Consider the following 21551-nt stretch of genomic DNA (forward strand, 5'->3'; position numbering starts at 1 on the left):
GTAGCTAACCTGCTTTATCTGATTACACTGCAGAACATCCATCTTCTTGACAAGACTATTGGTGACAAAGTTGAAGACATCGTCAAAGATTTTGTCAAACAGATTCATCAGTACTTCACTCTCCTGGGGTGACCGTGTCTTTAGCCAACCCTACACATCAACATTGTTCAATTTTAATATTACATATAAAATACACTTCAATAGTTTAATTATATGTTATTTTCTTTCCTCACATTTGTTGCTAATAAAAAAAAATCCAGTGTTAAGATTTAAATGAAAGTTAAGTACAGGCCAGTAAAAGGCCGGTTAAAGGAAGCATATAGATTTTTTTCTCAATATTGAAGACAAAACATTTCTGATAGATTCAAAGTGCACTGATCACCTGAAGAATGGGTCTCCAGTCAAGAGCAGACGAGCTCATGTAGACCATGCCGTTCCTGGAGACAGTGGCTGGAGACGCATTGTCGATATTGTGCACCTCAAACACAATCTTACAAGCAGGGGACATCGGAATACGATCTCCGTTAGCTAGTGTCAGGGTCTTATTGTCATCCAACACAGAGTTTAAGTTTTCAATCCAGATAGCATCCACAGGGCCATCCAGTACCAGCCAAACATTCTCTCCTGAGTATCATAATGTAATGGGCAAGTTTAAGATCATTTTATACATCATTTTCAAGATATTTTTGTAAATCAAAAATAAATTATTATTTTTTCCCCATGGTGAATAAACAGATTCAGGAAACAGCAGAAGAATGTCATGTTAATTCAATAGCCTTCTCAGTGAAGAATAAAAACTAGGACATCTCTGATCATGAGATCTAGGCGATATATAGCTTGCAATTGTGAAAGTTGAAAGTTTATGCCTAACAAGTAGAAATATGATCTACCAAAATCTGGTTATAGCAGTAACATATTTTTGTCATCATGATATTTTGGTGTGTTCAATTCTGGCTTATTCACTCAAGCACAATCAAAATATAACTGCATTCAAGATATCTGAAAGCATGGAATCTAAAGGAAGATTTAACTACAATAATCCCTATATAACTGTGTAATCCGTATTTTGGTTACGTAGGACCAGCCACTGTACCAACCTTTCTTGGCTTTCAGGGTCCTCCTCCAGAGTGTGGAAAAGATACCGTCTGTCCAGTCATTGGTCGCCACATCTAGACGCCCAAACATCTGTGGGGCCGTAATGGCCTTCGGATTCATCCTCATCTCCCTGTGAGGCGTGCCACAGTCTGCCATACTCTTCATCAGAACGTAGATGCAGCAGGTCTTGCCAGCACCACTGGGTCCCAGGGTCATCATACCATGACGTACACGTTGGGTCTCAAACAGCTGTCAACACAACACTTAACAGTCAAACCTTTTACTGTATGGTATCATGAAACTTTCTGTTCTTTCTTGATTGAATTTGAACAAGAAACATAATCATACCTGCTAACCACTAACTAACTTTTCCTAAAGCAGAAGGCTAACTTCCAAGACACACAAATGGAACATTTCCAGAAGTAGGGAGATACTAATAAGAGCAGAGACAGGTGATTGCGGGAGATTCATATGACGCGAGTGGGTCATAAGATGGCTGCGGGCGATAGGTTCATTTTGCAGGTTTTTTGTGTGCAATAACTATCTTCAAATAGTCAATGATTAGCCCTGAATCTTATGACTTCATTATACCAAGGATGTATGGTTTACTTTACACACAACATCCTCTCACCATAAAACAGCATTGTTTACATCACAAATATACTGTTTACCAGGAAACTTTCTCCCAGAAATATTTACTATTTACTGGTAAAAACCGTGTTCACCCAGAGTTAATCTCATTCTTAGAATGTAATAAATATATAGGGTATGCTGTTTACTTATATTCACTTTTATGATAACATCGAAAGAGGGAAAAGGTGAAAAATTCCAAGTATACAGTAATCTTAACAGTTACAGTACAATGCATTTTAGAGAGAAAAGTTATTGTATATCGCTGTAATTTGGCAGGTGCAAAGGTCAATGATTTAGTCATTGGAGCTACACCACCAGTTATCAATCAATCTTATCTCTATATTGAGAGGGCAACACATTTGTGTGGCTTATATTTTGCTTTTTTGCAGATTAAAAATATAAAACAGGCACCACTTGTATGTATATCCTGAATAATTATACAAACATCATACACAGAGATGTGATTGGGGATTGGGGAAAAACAGGAGGAAATCAAAATATAAAGGGAAGAACACACCTCACCCAACTAAAAAGTTCAAACTTCATGTTTTTCAATGTTTCAGATCATGGCAAAGGGCATTGTGATTTGATAATGGGGTAACTGGTCACTGATCACACAGACTTGCTGACATAAAACTGTTTACCTGGACAAGTTTCAGATTCCAGGGAGGATGGTTGACGAGTCCAGCATTCTCCACCTGGTTGCCTATAGCAACCTGTAATTCGGCATATGAGGCACTGTCCAGGACGATCCCAGGGAACAAGTCAGCAATCAGGCTCATGAACAATGGCTCATCCTCATCTACCTGTTATTGTCATGAGAGTTGATTAAGTCTGATCAGCTACACATCAACAAAACATTAACTCCAATCCAATCTTCTACTCAGATTACACTCAATACTTAATATAGCTGGACAAAGATATGCTTTACTTCACAAAAATGTTGTTTGCTAATAATGTTTCCAGCATTCCTCGAAAAATCAATTTCATAACAATATGAAAATAGAAATGATGAGCAACAACACCACTGAATCCGGTACAAAATGTAATGTTTTATTTTATATCCTACGTGCTGTTTCGGCCAAAGGCAGGCCGTCTTCAGAGCCCAGTTACATGATGTTTGCAACTATGGTACAATGACAGTAAAGGTCATGTGACTAGAACACTAAAGAATAGCTGTGAATGTATGAATTGTAGTATTACAGTATTAATAACAATACGTTTCCAGAATGATTTACTTGAAACAGAATAATTTGACCTAACGAGATTTACAAATTATCTACATGCAGAAAGGAGACTGATGAAACAATTACCAGTTTGGAAAGGTTCATGTCCCTCAGTACTCTCATCACAATGGTACTCTCCGTGTCATTGGGCCGAGCTCTCTTGTTGGCACCAAGCGTTCTCAACACAGACAGGATATTCCTCAAACCAAAGTCATAATGCACCTGTTATAATAGAAAAAAGATATAGTGAGCAGGACATAGAGATACCCCCACCCCCTCAAGTGATCAAGTGTGACTTTGACTCTTTTAGCATTCACAGATGACCACCAGAATTGACTAAAGGTAGACATGGATGTAACTTACAATGTTGTAAATGTAAGCAAATCTGTTATGGGTTCAGACATCATAATGAAGGGGGGCACATGGAAATACACAAGGACAAAGTCATAACTACATTTACCAACCTAGCTGCACTAAGTGATAGGTTTAAATTACATATAAAGCTATGAGAATGAAAATATTTTACTGAAATGATATTTTCTATCACTTTGAATTTACAAAATTAGCCTCAAGCAAATCACATACAAGAGGCCCAGAGGGCCTGTATCGCTCACCTGGATATCTAAGCAATCATGGCAAAATATTCTCCAAATGAGATCCAAGGGAATATGCCAGACCTCAAGGCCAATCCTTGTAGCATATCTGTATTTGATTTTTTATGCCCAGCAATTTTATGTATGGTTATGGGGTGGGGATCTCAACTGTTTCCAAGCTGTGACTCAGAAACTAGGTCCCTAGGGTTGTGGCCAGACCCCAGGATAAATTCTAATATCATGACTGCATTCGTCTCTTTATGCCCAACAATTGTATATATAGTTTTGGGGTGGGGAGCTTAATCGTTTCAAAGTTATGACCCAGGGGTTAAGTCTCCGAGGGTGGGGCCAGACCCTAGGGCCATCCTTGAAGCAAATGTGCATTCCTCTCGTTATACTCAGCAATTGTATATATGGTAATATGGTGGGGATCTCAACCATTTCCAAGTAAAAAAAAAAATTGGCCCCACCCCTTAGCCCGGGGGTTCAGCCCCACCATTCGTACAATTTTAAATCCCTGCCTCCCATGAATGCTTCCGACCAAATATGATCAATATCCATGGTATAGTTTTATGGAAGAAGTCTTTAATAGCAATATAGCCAAATTGCCCCCTTTTGGCCCAGCCCTCAGCCCCCTGGGGGGGGGGGTCAGCCCCACCATTTGTACAATTTTGAATCCCAACCACCTAGGGATGCTTCCAGTCAAATATGGTTGATATCTATCTCTTAGTTCCAGAGAAAAGGTCGCTTAAAGCAATATAGCTAAATAACCCTTTTTGGCCCCGCCCCTCAACCCTCACAGGGGGCAGCCCCACCATTTGTACAATTTTGAATCCCTGCCTCCCATGAATGCTTGTGATTAAATATGATTGATATCCAGTGCATAGTTCGACAGAAGAAGTCGCTTGTAGCAATATAGGGCCCCGCCCCTCAGCCCCCTGGGGGGTCAGCCCAACCATTTGTACAATTTTGAATCCCCACCACCTAGGGATGCTTCCAGTTAAATATGGTTGATATCCATCTCTTAGTTCCAGAGAAGATGTCGCTTAAAGCAATATAGCCAAATTGCCCCCTTATTGCCCCGCCCCTCAGCCCCCTGGGGGGTCAGCCTCATCATTTGTACAATTTTGAATTCCCACCACCTAGGGATGCTTCCAGTCAAATTTAGTTAAATTCCAATAAGTGGTTAAGAAGAAGAAGTCGTTTAAAGAAATTGTTGACAGACGACAGACGGACGCCACGGTATGGGATAAGCTCACCTTGGTCCTTTGGACCCGGTGAGCTAATAATGATGTTTCACTGTGAAAAGTATCATGGCAAGCATTAAAGCAAAATACAAGCACTCTAAAATAAGATACACATGAACATTATGAGAAGAACAGAAACCTTGATATTTTCAATGGATATCAAGTTCGCAGAGGACGCTATTGCATTGGTATAATTTCCAAATGATTTGAGCTCCATGTATTTACAGCAAAGGAAGGAGTAGGAGTGGTTATGATTTATGTACAATTTTCAAACCTTACACCTTCAAGTATTTCACCTCTATGTCCCACTAATTATCAATAATTTAGTTTCCTGCTGAATATGCTTAAAGAGTGTACAATAAATTCAAATAAAGTGAAACTCTTCTGTGACATTCCTCTCAGAACTTGTCATGCTTTTCCACTGAGAAAACATATATGCCATGCCTGTTTGGAGAGCTGCTCCTCACACAGCTTATACAGCGTGTAGAATTTCTGGGCCAGGATGATGTTTTCCTGGAAACCACAGCTAGCTAACTTGACTCTCATGATGATCTGTCGGTCAGGGACCATCATAGCCACTGTCCTAAACTGGACCTTCAGATTCTCTGGTAGCTCCTGACGACCAGCATACCCAGGGTTCTGTAGGAAAATATTTCCTCAATGAGTATATCAGCACACATTTGAGAGATTTCTTTTGCAGAAAAGGTAAAACTGGTTGAATACATTCATGAATGTTACAGGTAAGTGTAGTGAGACCATTATATTCTAACAAGTGAGTCTGATTGACATTCATTTGCTAAATCCTCAACAATTGCATTCACAAGCATTATCTACAATTCAATCCATAGCTTCCATAGCTATCACAAGCATTATCTACAATTCAATCCTTGGCTTCCTTAGCTATCACAAGCATTATCTACAATTCAATCCATAGCTTCCATAGCTATCACAAGCATTATCTACAATTCAATCCATAGCTTCCTTAGCTATCACAAGCATTATCTACAATTCAATCCTTGGCTTCCTTAGCTATCACAAGCATTATCTACAATTCAATCCTTAGCTTCCATAGCTATCACAAGCATTATCTACAATTCAATCCTTAGCTTCCATAGCTATCAAAGTATCATGTTCAAAACTACATTTGTCTACCAGTTATGACAGACAAGGGTTTTTGAAAGCATATTTTACCCATCTGACTTTTACCTGAACAGCAGTGTACAGAGAAGGTGAAAGACATTACAAATCATACCATGGTAATAAAGAGACCAAATTCTGGGTTGAGATTAACATTATCTCCATCGGTGAAGATGAACTCCTTCTTTCTCTCTTTCTTAGCAACCAGCACAATGTAGATCTGCTGTGCAGCCACAGACAATACAGGCAACTCAATTCTGTTGAACTCGTCAAAACATCCCCAGGATCCAGACTGGGCAAGACCTGTGTAAAACCAATTTATAGATACTTTTACATGAGTACTCAAGGGCAGTACAATATACGCCCATCCCATGCAAACAGACATGTAGTTAAAATCCTTCTGATGAATAATTGTATATACAAATGTATTAAGATATGAAAATATAAAGTTCTGAACTATTTCTGGGATGTAATGAAAAGGAAAAAACATACTGTACTTGATCAACTTAAGCTAAAACAGGACGCGACAGGTATGGGCAATATCTGAATCGTCATAGGTATGGGCAATATCTGAATCGTCATAGGTATGGGCAGTATCTGAATCGTCATAACCACATGCACGCTTTTTCATGACAACATTATGGTAATGAAGTTAATTATCAAGGCTCATTTTTTAGCTTGTCATATTATGCGGATCATATTCTCACTATCATGTAATTGACCCACAAAATCGTGAAAATATCATCCCTGCTATACGGTATATCCCACCCCAATAAAATGGCAGGGACATAAACATTCTTTCCACAAAAATTTGATTCCTATTTTACTCCTGTAAGATATCGGTTAACTGTTCTCGAATATATCTGACTCTATTTTTATGCCACTAACAGTTTCATAAAAAGTGTTTGCAGCATCACCTTTGTAGATTCGGCCAAGACCTCTGAAGTCCATCTGATCAGAGCAGTTGAAGACGACAACATATTTGCCCAGAGCCTTGCCCATGTCTTTTGTGGTCTCTGTTTTCCCTGTCCCAGCAGGTCCAGCAGGTGCTCCACCCATGGACATTCCCAAAGCCTGGGCCAGTGTGATATAACACCTGCAAAAACAAAGACAATCAACATCTATGTATCAATGTAAACACCAGTCCTACAGTGTAACTGCCAAGTCAATGTTGAATCACAATGCAAGATTTAAGAAAAGAATGAAAATAATTTTAATGTACTATCACAAACTTCATATTTTGAATTTCATTTGACAAAACTTAAAGAAATTTTCAAAAATATACATACAATTAAACAGTACATTCTTTCAAAAATAAAAAATAAAACCCTCCCCAAAGTTAAGATCCTCAGTTGATTATTTGAGTGACATACACATACCTGTCAGTAAGTGGGGTGATGACCAGTCTGTCTGTACAGCCAAGGAACTCATTTTGATAGATGAAGTCTACATCAGTGATCTGGACTATACACTGGTCTGTGTCCTCCTTGAAGTAAAACCTGGCTTGCTTCAACCACTCAAAGTCTGTCACCGACTTGATGTGCATCCTTGTCTAGAACAGTGAAACAGAAGGATTCAAAGGATGATTTATACTGCAAACTGGAAAGTTTTCCATGTTTTCTGCCCTTGAGTGAAGGGCAACTTCATGCTTATTTTTATAGAGCTAAGGACAAACAGTCTTAGAGTTGAAAGCATTTTAGGCTAAACAAGATAGACCAGCACCCACCATCATACCCTCTTCATTGGTTCTATGTATGATTGAGCCCAGCACCCACCATCATACCCTCTTCATTGGTTATATGTATGATTGAGCCAAGCACCCACCATCATACCCTCTTCATTTGTTCTATGTATGATTGAACCCAGTACCCACCATCATACCCTCTTCATTTGTTCTATGTATGATTGAGCCCAGCACCCACCATCATACCCTCTTTATTGGTTCTATGTATGATTGCTCTTTTCTCTTATTTTTGTTATCTGTTTGATTGAGTTAAATGTAAACATTAAATAAACTTTTCAGTAATGTTTGATCAAAACTGGTACACATACCAGAAATGAAATCCATGTGGAAAAATAAACATTTATGTTAAAAGTTTATATATATAGTAAACAAACAGCAAACAACCCTTCAAAACTCACCAGGTCATCAAATATGTCACGCTGATGGACATGAATTGTGACAAGTGTCTCGTACTTGATTCTTTCCACCTTGGTGAGGTCGTGAGTTGTCTGCTCAATCAGCTTATTGAGCATGTCCAGGAAGCGCTGGTTGGTCGTTAGCATTATCTTTTTGTCACTGCGAGCGTGCTGTAACGCTATCTCTGCATCTCTGGTCCATATCATCTGGATGCCTAGTAATCCAACCTAAAGCACACAAAGCAAGTGTGATAACCACTTCCATCACTTCGTCTGCATCTGAACAGCAAATCTGCCGCTTTTAATGCAGGTAATACTGTAACAATTGGTCACAAGGAGTGATATCTTCACATTGTAACAGATGCCACTTCAATTTTCATATATGTGTGAAAGATACCAATACCATGATTATGAAATTGACGGAATCTGACGTAACACTAGCAAAAATGTAACCAAAAAGTAGACATTTACCGGTAATAATCGAACAGTTAAACTTGATGATCTCTTTTAAAATTTACAACTTCAAGTGATGATTTCTTTTATAATTTACAACTTCAAGTCCAGACATTTTGCAAACTTCTAGGAATGAAAAGGATATCTAGTCCAATCACTGCTACTCAACAAGCACAAGTACCATCACTGCTACTCAACAGATACAGGTACCATCACTGCTACTCAACAGATACATGTACCATCACTGCTACTCAACAGATACAGGTACCATCACTCCTACTCAACAGATACTTGTACCATCACTGCTACTTAACAGATACAGTTACCATCACTGCTACTCAACAGATACTTGTACCATCAGCCCTACTCAACAGATACAGTTACCATCACTGCTACTCTACAGATACTTGTACCATTACTGCTACTCTACAGATACTTGTACCATCACTTTTACTCAACAGATACCATCACTGCTACTCCACAGATACAGGTACCATTACTGCTACTCTACAGATACTTGTACCATAACTGCTACTCAAAAGATACAGGAACCATCACTGCTACTCAGCAGATACAGGTACCATCACGCCTACTCAACAGATACAGGCACCATCACTGCTACTCACCAGATACAGGTACCATCACAGCTACTCAACAGATATAGGTACCATCACTGCTACTCCACAGATACAGGCACCATCACTCCTACTCAACAGATACTTGTACCTTCACTGCTACTCAACAGACACTTGTACCATCACTGCAACTCAACAGATACAGGTGCCATCACTGCTACTCAACAAGCACAAGTACCATCACTGCTACTCCACAGATACAGGTACCATCGCTGCTACTTAACAGATACAGTTACCATCACTGCTACTCGACAGATACTTGTACCATCACTTTTACTCAACAGATACCATCACTGCTACTCGACAGATACTTGTACCATAACTGCTACTCAAAAGATACAGGAACCATCACTGCTACTCAGCAGATACAGGTACCATCACTCCTACTCAACAGATACAGGTACCATCACTTTTACTCAACAGATACAGGTACCATCACTCGAAGCATTCTATAAATACCACTGTTATCTCTTTTCTCACTGATCATGACATATAAATAATAATGATAATAATAATAATAATTTGAGGTTCTTATATACCGCTTTATCACAACCTAGTTCGTAGGTGGTCTCAAAGCAGTTCACAAATTATTATCCGTGGTTATAGGGCCTTTGCAACCAGACAATATCTTTCTCAACTCCCTGGGGAGCATACAGCCAGTGCTGCCATTTTGGCACTCACAGCTAGCATTCAACAAATCTAGCACTGCCCAACCACGTACTCATTTACAGCCGAGTAGACTGGAACAAGCTTAGGAAAGTATCTTGCTCACAGTTCTATGCCGTGACTCGAACTCGCAAGCCTTGAGCCCGGCAACCTTCCACTAGACTACCATGCCTCCTAAAATTCAACAAACCTGAGCAGGAAAGTTAGCAAGGAATCCCAGTAGTTCAAACTCGGGTGTGTCGATGTTACGGAAAGCGTCCCTGATGACGCCATGTAGTGACCTCTGTTGTTGGTACAGTAGCTCTCCCAGCCACATCTCCACATTCCCCTTAGCACTAATCTCAGTCTCCAACTGTCAACATTAAGTTTGAAATACATCTCCAAACCTAAACATTTTCCTTGAATAGTTGTTAATTTATTTTTGAAAATACATGTTGGAAGACAAACACTCCCACACAATTGATTTTGTTTCCAAGGGAAAATCAGTGACCTACTCCTTATTTTTATAATGCTTTGGTTCATTATAAATCAGTTTTGTAAAACACTATCTGATTTGCTCACTAAAATTTCATCTAACTAATCTTGATTCCTTTTATTATCAGTAGCTGAAATGTTTCTGGAAGACTTTCTTTTCTTTTAATTTTGTTCTTGCAAATTTCCATTTTATTTTGAGTATAATAAGAGCTTTTAATGCAACCACTTTTTTAAGAAATAAACAAGAGAACAAAGGGTTGATTAAGGCATCATACTGTATTACAATTAACCACCATGCAATAGAACACAAACTACGACTATCACCAACCATAATCTTTTCTCCTTCTCTGGAAATGACGGCCATCATTCTGTCATAATCCTTCTCATGGAACTGGACCTCATTGACATTCTCAAATATCCCCAGCAAATGAGCCTAGACCAAAGAACAGCAGGTTTGCATTCTGTTTTAACTGGTGTACAAATAAATTCAGGCAATATGCCTTTACATCCAAGTTAACAACAATTTACTGTATAACATGAAATATTTGTGGGTAAATTTCTTGGTGGTTACAAGCTATAAAGATTGTTTGCATGGATACCTTATATAAACAAACAGTATTATGATATCGGTTATTATGATATATCGGTTATTATAATATTTTCCCCCATGTATCAATTTTTTCCTTCTTTAAGCAAAATAAAAAGTTAATGATATGGTCAAAGGTGGAATCCCGCTTATTATAATAAAAAAATCATCTGCCATGACTGAGTTATAGAAGGTAAAAACTCAGGTACGTTGTCCGCGTGCGACACCTTGACAACAGGTCCCGATAATTATAAAATTGTTCATGCCCGTGGTGATCACCTGTCCACTCCAGGTACATTTTTCATACCTCGCTTCACCCCAGTCAGTTCAAAACAATAGATCAACTATTGATCTGATGGTCATATATTTTAGTCTAAACAAAACATGTGCAGTAGTTAATTGCTATCTAAAATAAACTGTAGGACTGTGTATCAAATGGAAATTATTTGGCCTAACGACATTTTCTAACACAAATTTAGATAAGTAAATATTCACGGGTACCTTGACACGTCATGTGAGAAAATTATGCCCATTTCAATGAAAATATTAGTCCAGAAGGAAGACCTGTGTTTTTAATCATTTAAGCAAAAGTTTCTCTATTGCATTAGAAGTTGATTTCCCCATATCTCTGTTGAAAAAGTGTCAAAATCGGGGCATACCGTCCTTTCAGCATGGTTCCAGAAATTGATCGAAAGTCAACGTTATTGTAGTAAACATCTGATTACGACTGCTTTATTTACAATAAACACCATTTTCGTTGAATAGAAAATTTGATTATTGTTAAAAAGGGAATATTTAGTGTTTTTAGTTGTTACTTGTTCTATGCAAGGTTATTTCACAGTACGACTTGCAAGGCATGTGATTGTCATGTGGTCGTAATTAACATATTGGACAAAATATTATTACGCTTATAGGACAAAATGTAGCACAACTTTTCGTTCCTATTAACTGTTACATTAAGATAGTGTTAGTTAGGATGTATAATAACGATAGTTCTTAGGAATATGCTCGAAGTTATTTGAAAGTGAAAGTAGAATTTACATAGCGATCATTACGCGGTGAAATGAAATCTTCTGAAGTTTTTCTAACACGCTGATATAAACAACAATTAACAAGTTATTTCAATTACTACTACATCAGTTTGTATTAATATCTACCCATGTTTCGACTGTAACGTCTGATGATTATAGGGCATCTCACTTCCGATTCAGATAACCTAAAGACGATCGAAAACAGCTAGATCTTTTACTATAATATATCGGTTATTATAATGTTTTTCTCTGGCAAACAGAATATCATAATAAGCGGGTTCTACTGTATATCAATTAAGAAAATTGCAGGCTCAGATCTGAACCAAGGCTGACTTCTAGAAAATTTGGCACATGCATATAATCGAGGGGCCCAGAAGTGCTGAAATACTGACTCTTGCTAGTTGGCATTATTTCTGCTTATAACAAAGGTGCTGCACATGTATTTTTTAGGAAATATTATAAAATTTTATTGTACACATAAAAGAAAGACACATCATTTTTTGATTCATTGTTATTTACTGGTCATAAAAATCAGAAACTGTGCGTATTTAGCTCTGCCTATAAGATTGACAAAGTTCCAGTGTAATATTTCTATGCCACCTGAACCAACTTAACTTGGATATGAGAAAACAACCGAAGTATGTGACAACAAACACAAAAGGATGACACAACAGAAGAGAACAATAATATGTCTACAGGATTAAATTGATACCATGAATATCCTCCTACCTGGATTGTGTGAGAATCGCTGGCCTGTCCAAGGATTTCCAGCAAGGCTGGATCAGAAATAAAGAAAAATCTCGGGAATACTAATCTCTTTTTCTCCAAATACCTGTATGAAAACAATCACACAAATTAGTGTTGCTGAATACACATTGTTACTGAACGTAAATATTAATTCAATGAATAATATATGCCTCTTGAATTACTTACAATGTACCAACTGAGACACTAATTTAGTAATTATCAATAAAAATACGTACCTATTGAGAGATTTCTATGACAACACTTAGCTAAGTGAGAGATGTCTAACAGACAAGACAGGTTCAGTTTGACAACATAAACCCTGTGACATCCTTTACAGACAATTCAAATCCAGCAAAAGCCTTCTACAGAGAACACTCACCAAGTTAGAGACTTCTAACAGACAACACTTACTCAGTGAGAGACTTCCAACAGACAACACTTACTCAGTGGAGACTTCTAACAGAGAACACTTACACAGTAAGAGACTTCTGACAGAGAACACTTACTCAGTGAGATTTCTGACAGACAACACTTACCCCGTGTGAGACTTCTGACAGACAACACTTACCCCATGTGAGATTTCTGACAGACAACACTTACTCAGTGAGAGACTTCCAACAGACAACACTTACTCAGTGAGAGACTTCTAACAGAGAACACTTACACAGTAAGAGACTTCTGACAGAGAACACTTACCCAGTGAGATTTCTGACAGACAACACTTACCCCGTGTGAGACTTCTGACAGACAACACTTACTCAGTGAGAGACTTCCAACAGAGAACACTTACCCCGTGAGAGACTTCTGACAGAGAACACTTACTCAGTGAGAGACTTCTAACAGACAACACTTACTTACTGAGAGACTTCTAACAGACAACACTTACTTACTGAGAGACTTCTGACAGACAACACTTACTTACTGAGAGACTTCTGACAGACAACACTTACCCAGCGAGAGACTTCTGACAGGGAACACTTACCCAGCGAGAGACTTCTAATAGGGAACACTTACCCAGTGAGAGACTTCTGACAGACAACACTTACCCAGTAAGAGACGTTGTCCAGTGAGATACTTCTGACAGACAACACTTACTTACTGAGAGACTTCTGACAGACAACACTTACTTACTGAGAGACTTCTGACAGACAACACTTACTTACTGAGAGACTTCTAACAGACAACACTTACCCAGTGAGAGACTTCTAACAGACAACACTGATCCAGTGAGAGATTTCTGACAGACAACACTTACCCAGTGAGAGATTTCTGACAGAGCTCCAATTGTTCCAACAGATGAGGTAATAGCTGACCTAGAGTCTCGTCACCAACACAGCACTGCACCACATTAGTGACTTCATGGGCACGCTGCATGATCTTCACCCAGGATTTGTCAATGTTCTGGAATCGTTTGGCTTCCTGAAAGTATTATCATTTCAGACATCACAAAGTTTATCTTTTACAGTAATCGTACATAATATCTTCTTAACCACTTGTATTTGTACAAACATATTCAGTTTTCTCAATTTATGAAAATTTGAAGACATACCTAACAGAAAATTCTGTTTGGAAATATTTCGTCAAACATCTTACTGTATGTCACTAGGCAACACAATACTGTATACCGGGAAACTTTTCCCCCATTAAATGTCCTTCACTGGTTTACGCCCTTTACATATTATTACTATGTATTGTACTTTATGTGCATATCTTCACTGTCAAGTTAAATTCGCCCTTATGATATGGAGGGTGAAAAAGGCAAAAGTTTAACTGGCAAAAATGTCCTGGTATACAGTAATTAGAATAGAGTACAGACCTGAGGGAGCTGTTTGGCAATATCCCCACCCACAAACACAGCCTCTAGGTACACCCACAGGTTCTGTACAATCAGCCAGTTCTCCAGAATGTCGTTAGTATTGGACAGCTTTGCCACCCATTCCTGTATGGTCTTCTTAAACGGGGCATTGTACCTGTATAGAAAAATGTCAGCCTTTACTTCCTTTTCATATACTTCGTTGAAGTCTTTTCATGCAAAAACAAAAAAATCACAATAATTATCAAAGTTTAATTTTCTCTATGTCCTCAAAAGTCTCTTATGGCACAGTTTGTCATTACGACAAGACATTTTCATAAGCAGCAGTGATTCAGACATTAACTCTTTCACCCCTGAAATTTCATAATGATCTATTCCAGCGTTTGGATTGGACAGGTTCAAATGTGTTTTCAGGGGCGATTGAGTTAACCATTAATTCCTGAGTGACCTGACCTGACCATATGTTGTTTCCTGAGTGAACTTACTCGTTACTGAGGATCAGAGTTCACTAACTACTAATTACTGAGTGGCCTGATCATATGTTGTTTCCTGAGTGAACTTGCCTATTGCTGAGGATCAGAGTTCACTAACTACTGATTACTGAGTGACCTGACCACATGTTGTTTCCCGAGTGAACTTACCTGTTGCTGAGGATCAGAGTTCACTAACTACTAATTACTGAGTGGCCTGATCATATGTTGTTTCCTGAGTGAACTTACCTATTGTTGAGGATCAGAGTTCACTAACTACTCATTACCGAGTGACCTGACCTGACCACATGTTGTTTCCTGAGTGAACTTACCTATTGTTAAGGATCAGAGTTCACTAGCTACTTATTACCAAGTGACCTGACCACATGTTGTTTCCTGAGTGAACTTACTCGTTACTGAGGATAAGAGTTCACTAACTACTAATTACTGAGTGGCCTGATCATATGTTGTTTCCTGAGTGAACTTACCTGCTGCTGAGGATCAGAGTTCACTAACTACTCATTACCGAGTGACCTGACCTGACCACATGTTGTTTCCTGAGTGAACTTCCTTACTGATGTGGATCAGAGCTCACTAACTACTCATTACCGAGTGACCTGACCTGACCACATGTTGTTTCCTGAGTGAACTTACTCGTTGCTGAGGATCAGAGTTCACTAACTACTGATTACTGAGTGACCTGACCACATGTTGTTTCCCGAGTGAACTTACCTGTTGCTGAGGATCAGAGTTCACTAACTAATAATTACCAAGTGACCTGACCTGACCACATGTTGTTTCCTGAGTGAACTTACTCGTTACTGAGGATAAGAGTTCACTAACTACTAATTACTGAGTGCCCTGATCATATGTTGTTTCCTGAGTGAACTTACCTATTGTTGAGGATCAGAGGTCACTAGCTACTTATTACCAAGTGACCTGACCACATGTTGTTTCCTTGGTGAATTACCTGTTGCTGAGGAGGGAGCTGAGGATCATAAGGCTGTCCTCCAGCATGGCGATGATCTCAGCAGTCTCCACTCCCTTCAGCAATAGCTCTCCGCGAGCCTTGAAGTTGGAGTAGCTCAGTAATCGCCCGTTCCAATCAGCAATGACAACACTGAGTTTGGCTTCTATGTCTTTTTCTTTCACAGCAGAGATACACACATCCTGTAAGTATTTAACATGTTGTTAGTGCCCTGGGCAAAACAACAAGGGCCTGTATGCGGAACAACCGGTTTGATCCTTTATAAATGTAACAATTTCGGGTATAAATCCTGGCGGACCTGCACATGTTTATGCAAGACTTGCAAGGCTTTGTCAAGACTCGCCTGAAAGCAGCATCAGATTACTAGGTCCGACCTTATATAATAAACGAACAACAGTGATCTGACTGGTTTGACCATTTATACGAAAACAGCCCAATTGTTTTATGTACATCAAAGACACAAAAAGACAAAATGGCGATATAGTAGAAACATAAATCATGCTTAACCGAGATGAGTCTGCTTACTTAAAAGATGCCCAATATTTGAATACTAGAACCATCTTCATGTTTTACAGCATCTTTCATATTATATGTTGAAGAAGAAAGGGTGAGAAAATGTCTGAAAACTGAAATTAACAAAGGGTGATAGGTCTGAGCTAAATCATTCCCCAAAATTTTGAATCTTGAGTTATATATTCCACTATAAAACAAACCTATTTTGATGATATTGCCACACCACATCATGATATATACAGGGTATTTTACCTAATACAGCAGCATAATCTATAGATATAGTTGGGGTACATTTTGGAATGGTTACATGCATGTGCATGCATTATTTAGGTCCTGATCTGTTGTCAAATGTCATATTGTCTATGTGGTAGAATATTAAACAACAAATCAACTTCCTTTTATACTTTAAGGATTAAAGATTTTCAGACATTTTTATGACAAAATATATATAAGTGATTGTTTTTGGTCATTTATGAGAATAAGCATAGGATATTATCAAACTACACATAAAACTGCAACAAAAAATTATCGTACACATTATGGTATATCTGCAAAAAACAAGGTGGTCATGAAACGCTAAACAAGATTCATTAGATGGATCAAAGACTATTGGAGAATGAATCTTACCTCAATATCCTCCTTGTACTTGAGAAGAGGTGCTTTCATAATGTCCCTGAGTGTAAAGTTTTCTGAGTCAAAGTCAAAGGTGTGTCCAGTCATCTTAGCAATGCGGTCCCAGTGGCGCTCCTTCATTGCCTTGTTGGACATGAGTTCTAGCAGAGGACAAGACTCACTGAAGTCATCAATCTTTTTCTTTAACTCCAGAAATGCCTGCCATTCCTTCAATGCCTTAGGCAGTCGACGACATCTACATAAAACCAAAAGCTTATTGGATAAATATCCTTTAAATGGAGTTTTGTAGTCACTTTGTGCTTTGAATAACATATTAAACATTTGACACTGATCAATAACACTTGTAACAAATGTACCAAAACTACAACAGGCTGACCATTTTTTCATATATTGCAGATATCTTCGAAAGAAAGATTAAATTAGACAAATCATACATTTCATTTCTAAATGTGGTTTATCTTCGTGACAACATCATCAATCTGTTAACTATATACATTTTGTCAATTCATGCATTACCTACCTGTTCTGAAGATCACCCAATTCTCCATTGATCTTATCAATGTCGACCTCTGTCCACAGGATGTCAAAGTAGCCGCTGATGACAGTCATCACGGTACTGTACAGGCCATACAGCTTCTGTAGCAGGCCGAGCTCCTTACGGATCCTCATGAGACTCGGGTACTCTGTCACCGTCAGGCCAAAAAGCTGCTCTCCAGCACTGTAAATACCATACTTGTTGTACAGCTCATCAAAGTGGCTCTGTGGAGAAAGTTAATATCTATGACTGGGACATCAAACAGTTAACATAAAGGTACCAAACCTGCTGTACAGTTATTCTGCAGACTTATTGTACAGCTCATCAAACTGACTCTGTGGACAGATTAATATCTATAACTCGGACATCAACCAAACAGTTAACATTAAGATACCAAACCTACTGTACAGTTAAACTGAAGACTTATTGTACAGCTCATCAAACTGACTCTGTGGACAGATTAATTTCTATAACTCAGACATCAAACAGTTAACATAAAGATACCAAACCTGCTGTACAGTTATTCTGAAGAATTATTGTACAGCTCATCAAACTGACTCTGCGGACAGATTAATATCTATAACTCAGACATCAAACAGTTAACATAAAGGTACCAAACCTGCTGTACAGTTATTCTGAAGAATTATTGTACAGCTCATCAAACTGACTCTGTGGACAAGTTATAATATCTATAACTCGGACATCAACCAAACAGTTAACATTAAGATACCAAACCTGCTGTACAGTCATTTTGAAGAATTATTGTACAGCTCATCAAACTGACTCTGTGGACAAGTTAATATCTATAACTCGGACATCAACCAAACAGTTAACATTAAGATACCAAACCTGCTGTACAGTTATACTGAAGACTTATTGTACAGCTCATCAAACTGATTCTGTGGACAAGTTTATATATATGACTGGGACGTCAAACAGTTAACATTAAGATACCAAACCTGCTGTACAGTCATTTTGAAGAATTATTGTACAGCTCATCAAACTGACTCTGTGGACAAGTTAATATCTATAACTCGGACATCAACCAAACAGTTAACATTAAGATACCAAACCTGCTGTACAGTTATACTGAAGACTTATTGTACAGCTCATCAAACTGATTCTGTGGACAAGTTTATATATATGACTGGGACGTCAAACAGTTAACATTAAGATACCAAACCTGCTGTACAGTCATTTTGAAGAATTATTGTACAGCTCATCAAACTGACTCTGTGGACAAGTTAATATCTATAACTCGGACATCAACCAAACAGTTAACATTAAGATACCAAACCTGCTGTACAGTTATACTGAAGACTTATTGTACAGCCATCAATCTAATTTTTTAGTCACAAAAGTTGGTGCAAGGTTAAGCAACCAAAAGTTACTATACTAATCCTTTAGGTATTTCAAATGCTTCATAATGCCATGGTCACTGTTACATTAACGACATGTAACAAGTTAAATGTGGACATACCAATTTCTTTGCTAAGTACTTTGTATTTTGGTGTTTTTTTTATTACAGAACTGCAATTATTAAGATATACTGAATGTTCATGTACTGAATTGTGATGATATTTGTGTAACAGGAGCGGTAAAATGCATGACCAGGTCGGGACTCAAACAAAAGGCTCCTCCAAACTCTAGACAGGTGCACTACCAATTGAGCTACCTGGTTGCTGACGATCGACTCAGTCTAAACCCACTATACTTATAATATTTCAACAGTGAGATCTATTGTTACACCTCCACCCATCAGTGTGTAGTCTGATACATAAACAAGTTGGTCTACACACCTGGAATGCCTGCAATCTGTCATTGGCTTCAGTTGGAGTAATGCCTTCACACATGGGTCCTTCCTGCAAAACAAACACGTAAACCATCTCTTTGTCATAAAATGGTTAAGTCCTATACTCTGTATATAAAATATATATTTTTGATAACAAGAAACTCTGAACATGTAATGGCTATAGCTGGCATGAATAAAATAATTATAAAGTGAATCAAAATGACACTCCATAAGAGATAGATACCAGATAACCATATGCCAGTCCATACATTAAAATTTAGTGCACCAATGTTTTTTGGCTAATCAAGTGCTAGAAGCGCGTTTCAGTGTGTATGGATGATACGTACAGTGTCATAATTGAGTCCAAAATCGGAAACATCTTTATGGAAGACCTCCACAGAAGTGAGTAGCTCACTCTTGAAGCCAGGCTGAACACTGACAAGCTCATCTTGAATCTGATTCTGAAAGTAAATTGTTTTATCAAGTAAACACCTTTATTTACAAATGTTTGGGTTAACGTTTCCAGTCCTAATCAGGGTTTCAAAAGAACAAACTTCTGCAAGGAGTTGATGAGGGTTTTTGGTAAAAATGTCTGGAATTTTGTTTCATGATAATGACCCAATCAAAAAGTTTTTAATTGAGGAGACAGTTTAACATACAAACTCGCAAAATATAAACCAACATCATCTGCTTCCAATTTCAACGATTCCATCATTTTACCCAGATGAGATGCCATGTGTATATGGATGACACACCCTAGAGGTGGATGTATAAAGACTTACTGAGCTGGAGATGAGTTTGTGGAAGGAATATCTGACTGAGTCAACTTTGTCTGTCTCTTCCTTTGGAATGGTGACCCCAAAATCTTGCAGCATAGCATAGGATTCCTAATTGGTAATAACAAAACAACTTGTAATGTTGCACATTTATCACAACGCTCACAGACCAATATTTATTATACATGTTTTATATGACCTGTTCCATCTCCATTAAATGGTTGCTTTTCAAAGACTTTTTCTGGTTGCACAAAGACACAAACAATTCATAAGCAATAGACTCAGCAATATCATCAAACATGGTGCTTTCCTGGTCTCTGTTTGTTTTGATCACTGAGTCTTCTCACCTCCACTGGGCCGAGTGTCATGTCTATCTGTATGGTGTTTTCTCTGATGTCAGTAAGAGCAGCCATAGCCTCTCGTACATCCTCAAGATCTCGGATTGGACGAGCCAAGCGTTTGCTGTAGTCTTCTATGAAGTTGCAGACCTCTTCCATTTTATTGCGATATTTCCTGTTAAGTTCTTTCCCAAACAACAGCTTCCATGCCTTGATTTCCACTCTCAGGGCCAGCTTAAGAGGCTCTACAACAAGATAGACACTTTCCATATCATATATCTGATATGAAATCTACCGAAACTTAGTGAAATTTATCAGTTATGAAATGAATACCTTATGCAGTAAAATCAAGCATATATTGGACACATTATTTGTATTCACTGGTCAAACAAGTTATATGTTATTGTCAACCTATTGAAATTCTTTAATATGACAATGTATAAGAATGTATAAGTAGATTGGGCTGTTATTATGAAGGATCCAAACATGCTGCTACAACATTAACAAGAGGCCCAATGGGCCTGCATCGCTCACCTGGTATAAAACTCAAACTTGTAACCTTTAAAGTGATCTAAAATAAAGCTACAGGCAAAATATCAGTATTTATGATTAAAATTCGTTCAAAAGACCCTGTTGATTTTTTTTAAAACATTTCACACCTGTGATTGAAAGTCGAACAAAGTCATTATGTTGAACACATTGTATAGCCTTTCATCTCAGGATGCAACTTGCAAAGTATAAACATCCTGGGACCCATGGTTATTCATAAGAGGTTGTTTAAAGATTTTAGACAAATTTGACCTTGAATATAAGTCAAAGTCATTCACTTTAACAAACATAGTAGTCCTTGATCCCAGCATGCTACTGATTAAATATCAACGTCCTGAGTCTTTTGGTTATTCAGAACAAGTTGTTGAAATATTTTAAACATATTTGCTCCTTGTGACCTTGAATATGATTCAAGGTCATATATTTAAACAAACTTGGTAGCCCTTGATCCTAGTATGCTACGGACTAAATATCATCACCCA

The 21551-nt window shown here is 38.1% G+C and overlaps 1 protein-coding gene across 1 annotated transcript in view; it reads right to left on the reverse strand.

Annotated features, from left to right (window-relative positions):
- LOC110461507 (dynein heavy chain 8, axonemal-like) overlaps window positions 1-21551 on the reverse strand; it is a 123008-nt gene that overhangs the window by 56342 nt on the left and 45115 nt on the right. The window contains exons 27-48 of the mRNA XM_021514993.1: window positions 20530-20765; window positions 20189-20293; window positions 19754-19867; window positions 19414-19476; window positions 17600-17838; window positions 17074-17314; window positions 15916-16115; window positions 14479-14632; window positions 13918-14081; window positions 12645-12747; window positions 10627-10731; window positions 10015-10176; window positions 8074-8298; window positions 7311-7483; window positions 6849-7027; window positions 6047-6234; window positions 5239-5433; window positions 3042-3176; window positions 2373-2534; window positions 1098-1344; window positions 383-624; window positions 10-150 (exon numbers count right to left, since the gene is read on the reverse strand). Coding sequence (XP_021370668.1) covers window positions 10-150; window positions 383-624; window positions 1098-1344; window positions 2373-2534; window positions 3042-3176; window positions 5239-5433; window positions 6047-6234; window positions 6849-7027; window positions 7311-7483; window positions 8074-8298; window positions 10015-10176; window positions 10627-10731; window positions 12645-12747; window positions 13918-14081; window positions 14479-14632; window positions 15916-16115; window positions 17074-17314; window positions 17600-17838; window positions 19414-19476; window positions 19754-19867; window positions 20189-20293; window positions 20530-20765 — 3773 coding nt within the window. The remainder of the gene's footprint in view (window positions 1-9; window positions 151-382; window positions 625-1097; window positions 1345-2372; window positions 2535-3041; window positions 3177-5238; window positions 5434-6046; window positions 6235-6848; window positions 7028-7310; window positions 7484-8073; window positions 8299-10014; window positions 10177-10626; window positions 10732-12644; window positions 12748-13917; window positions 14082-14478; window positions 14633-15915; window positions 16116-17073; window positions 17315-17599; window positions 17839-19413; window positions 19477-19753; window positions 19868-20188; window positions 20294-20529; window positions 20766-21551) is intronic.

Source organism: Mizuhopecten yessoensis, unplaced genomic scaffold (genome assembly GCF_002113885.1).
Source record: "Mizuhopecten yessoensis strain PY_sf001 unplaced genomic scaffold, ASM211388v2 scaffold10631, whole genome shotgun sequence".
Taxonomy (NCBI): Eukaryota; Metazoa; Mollusca; class Bivalvia; order Pectinida; family Pectinidae; genus Mizuhopecten; species Mizuhopecten yessoensis.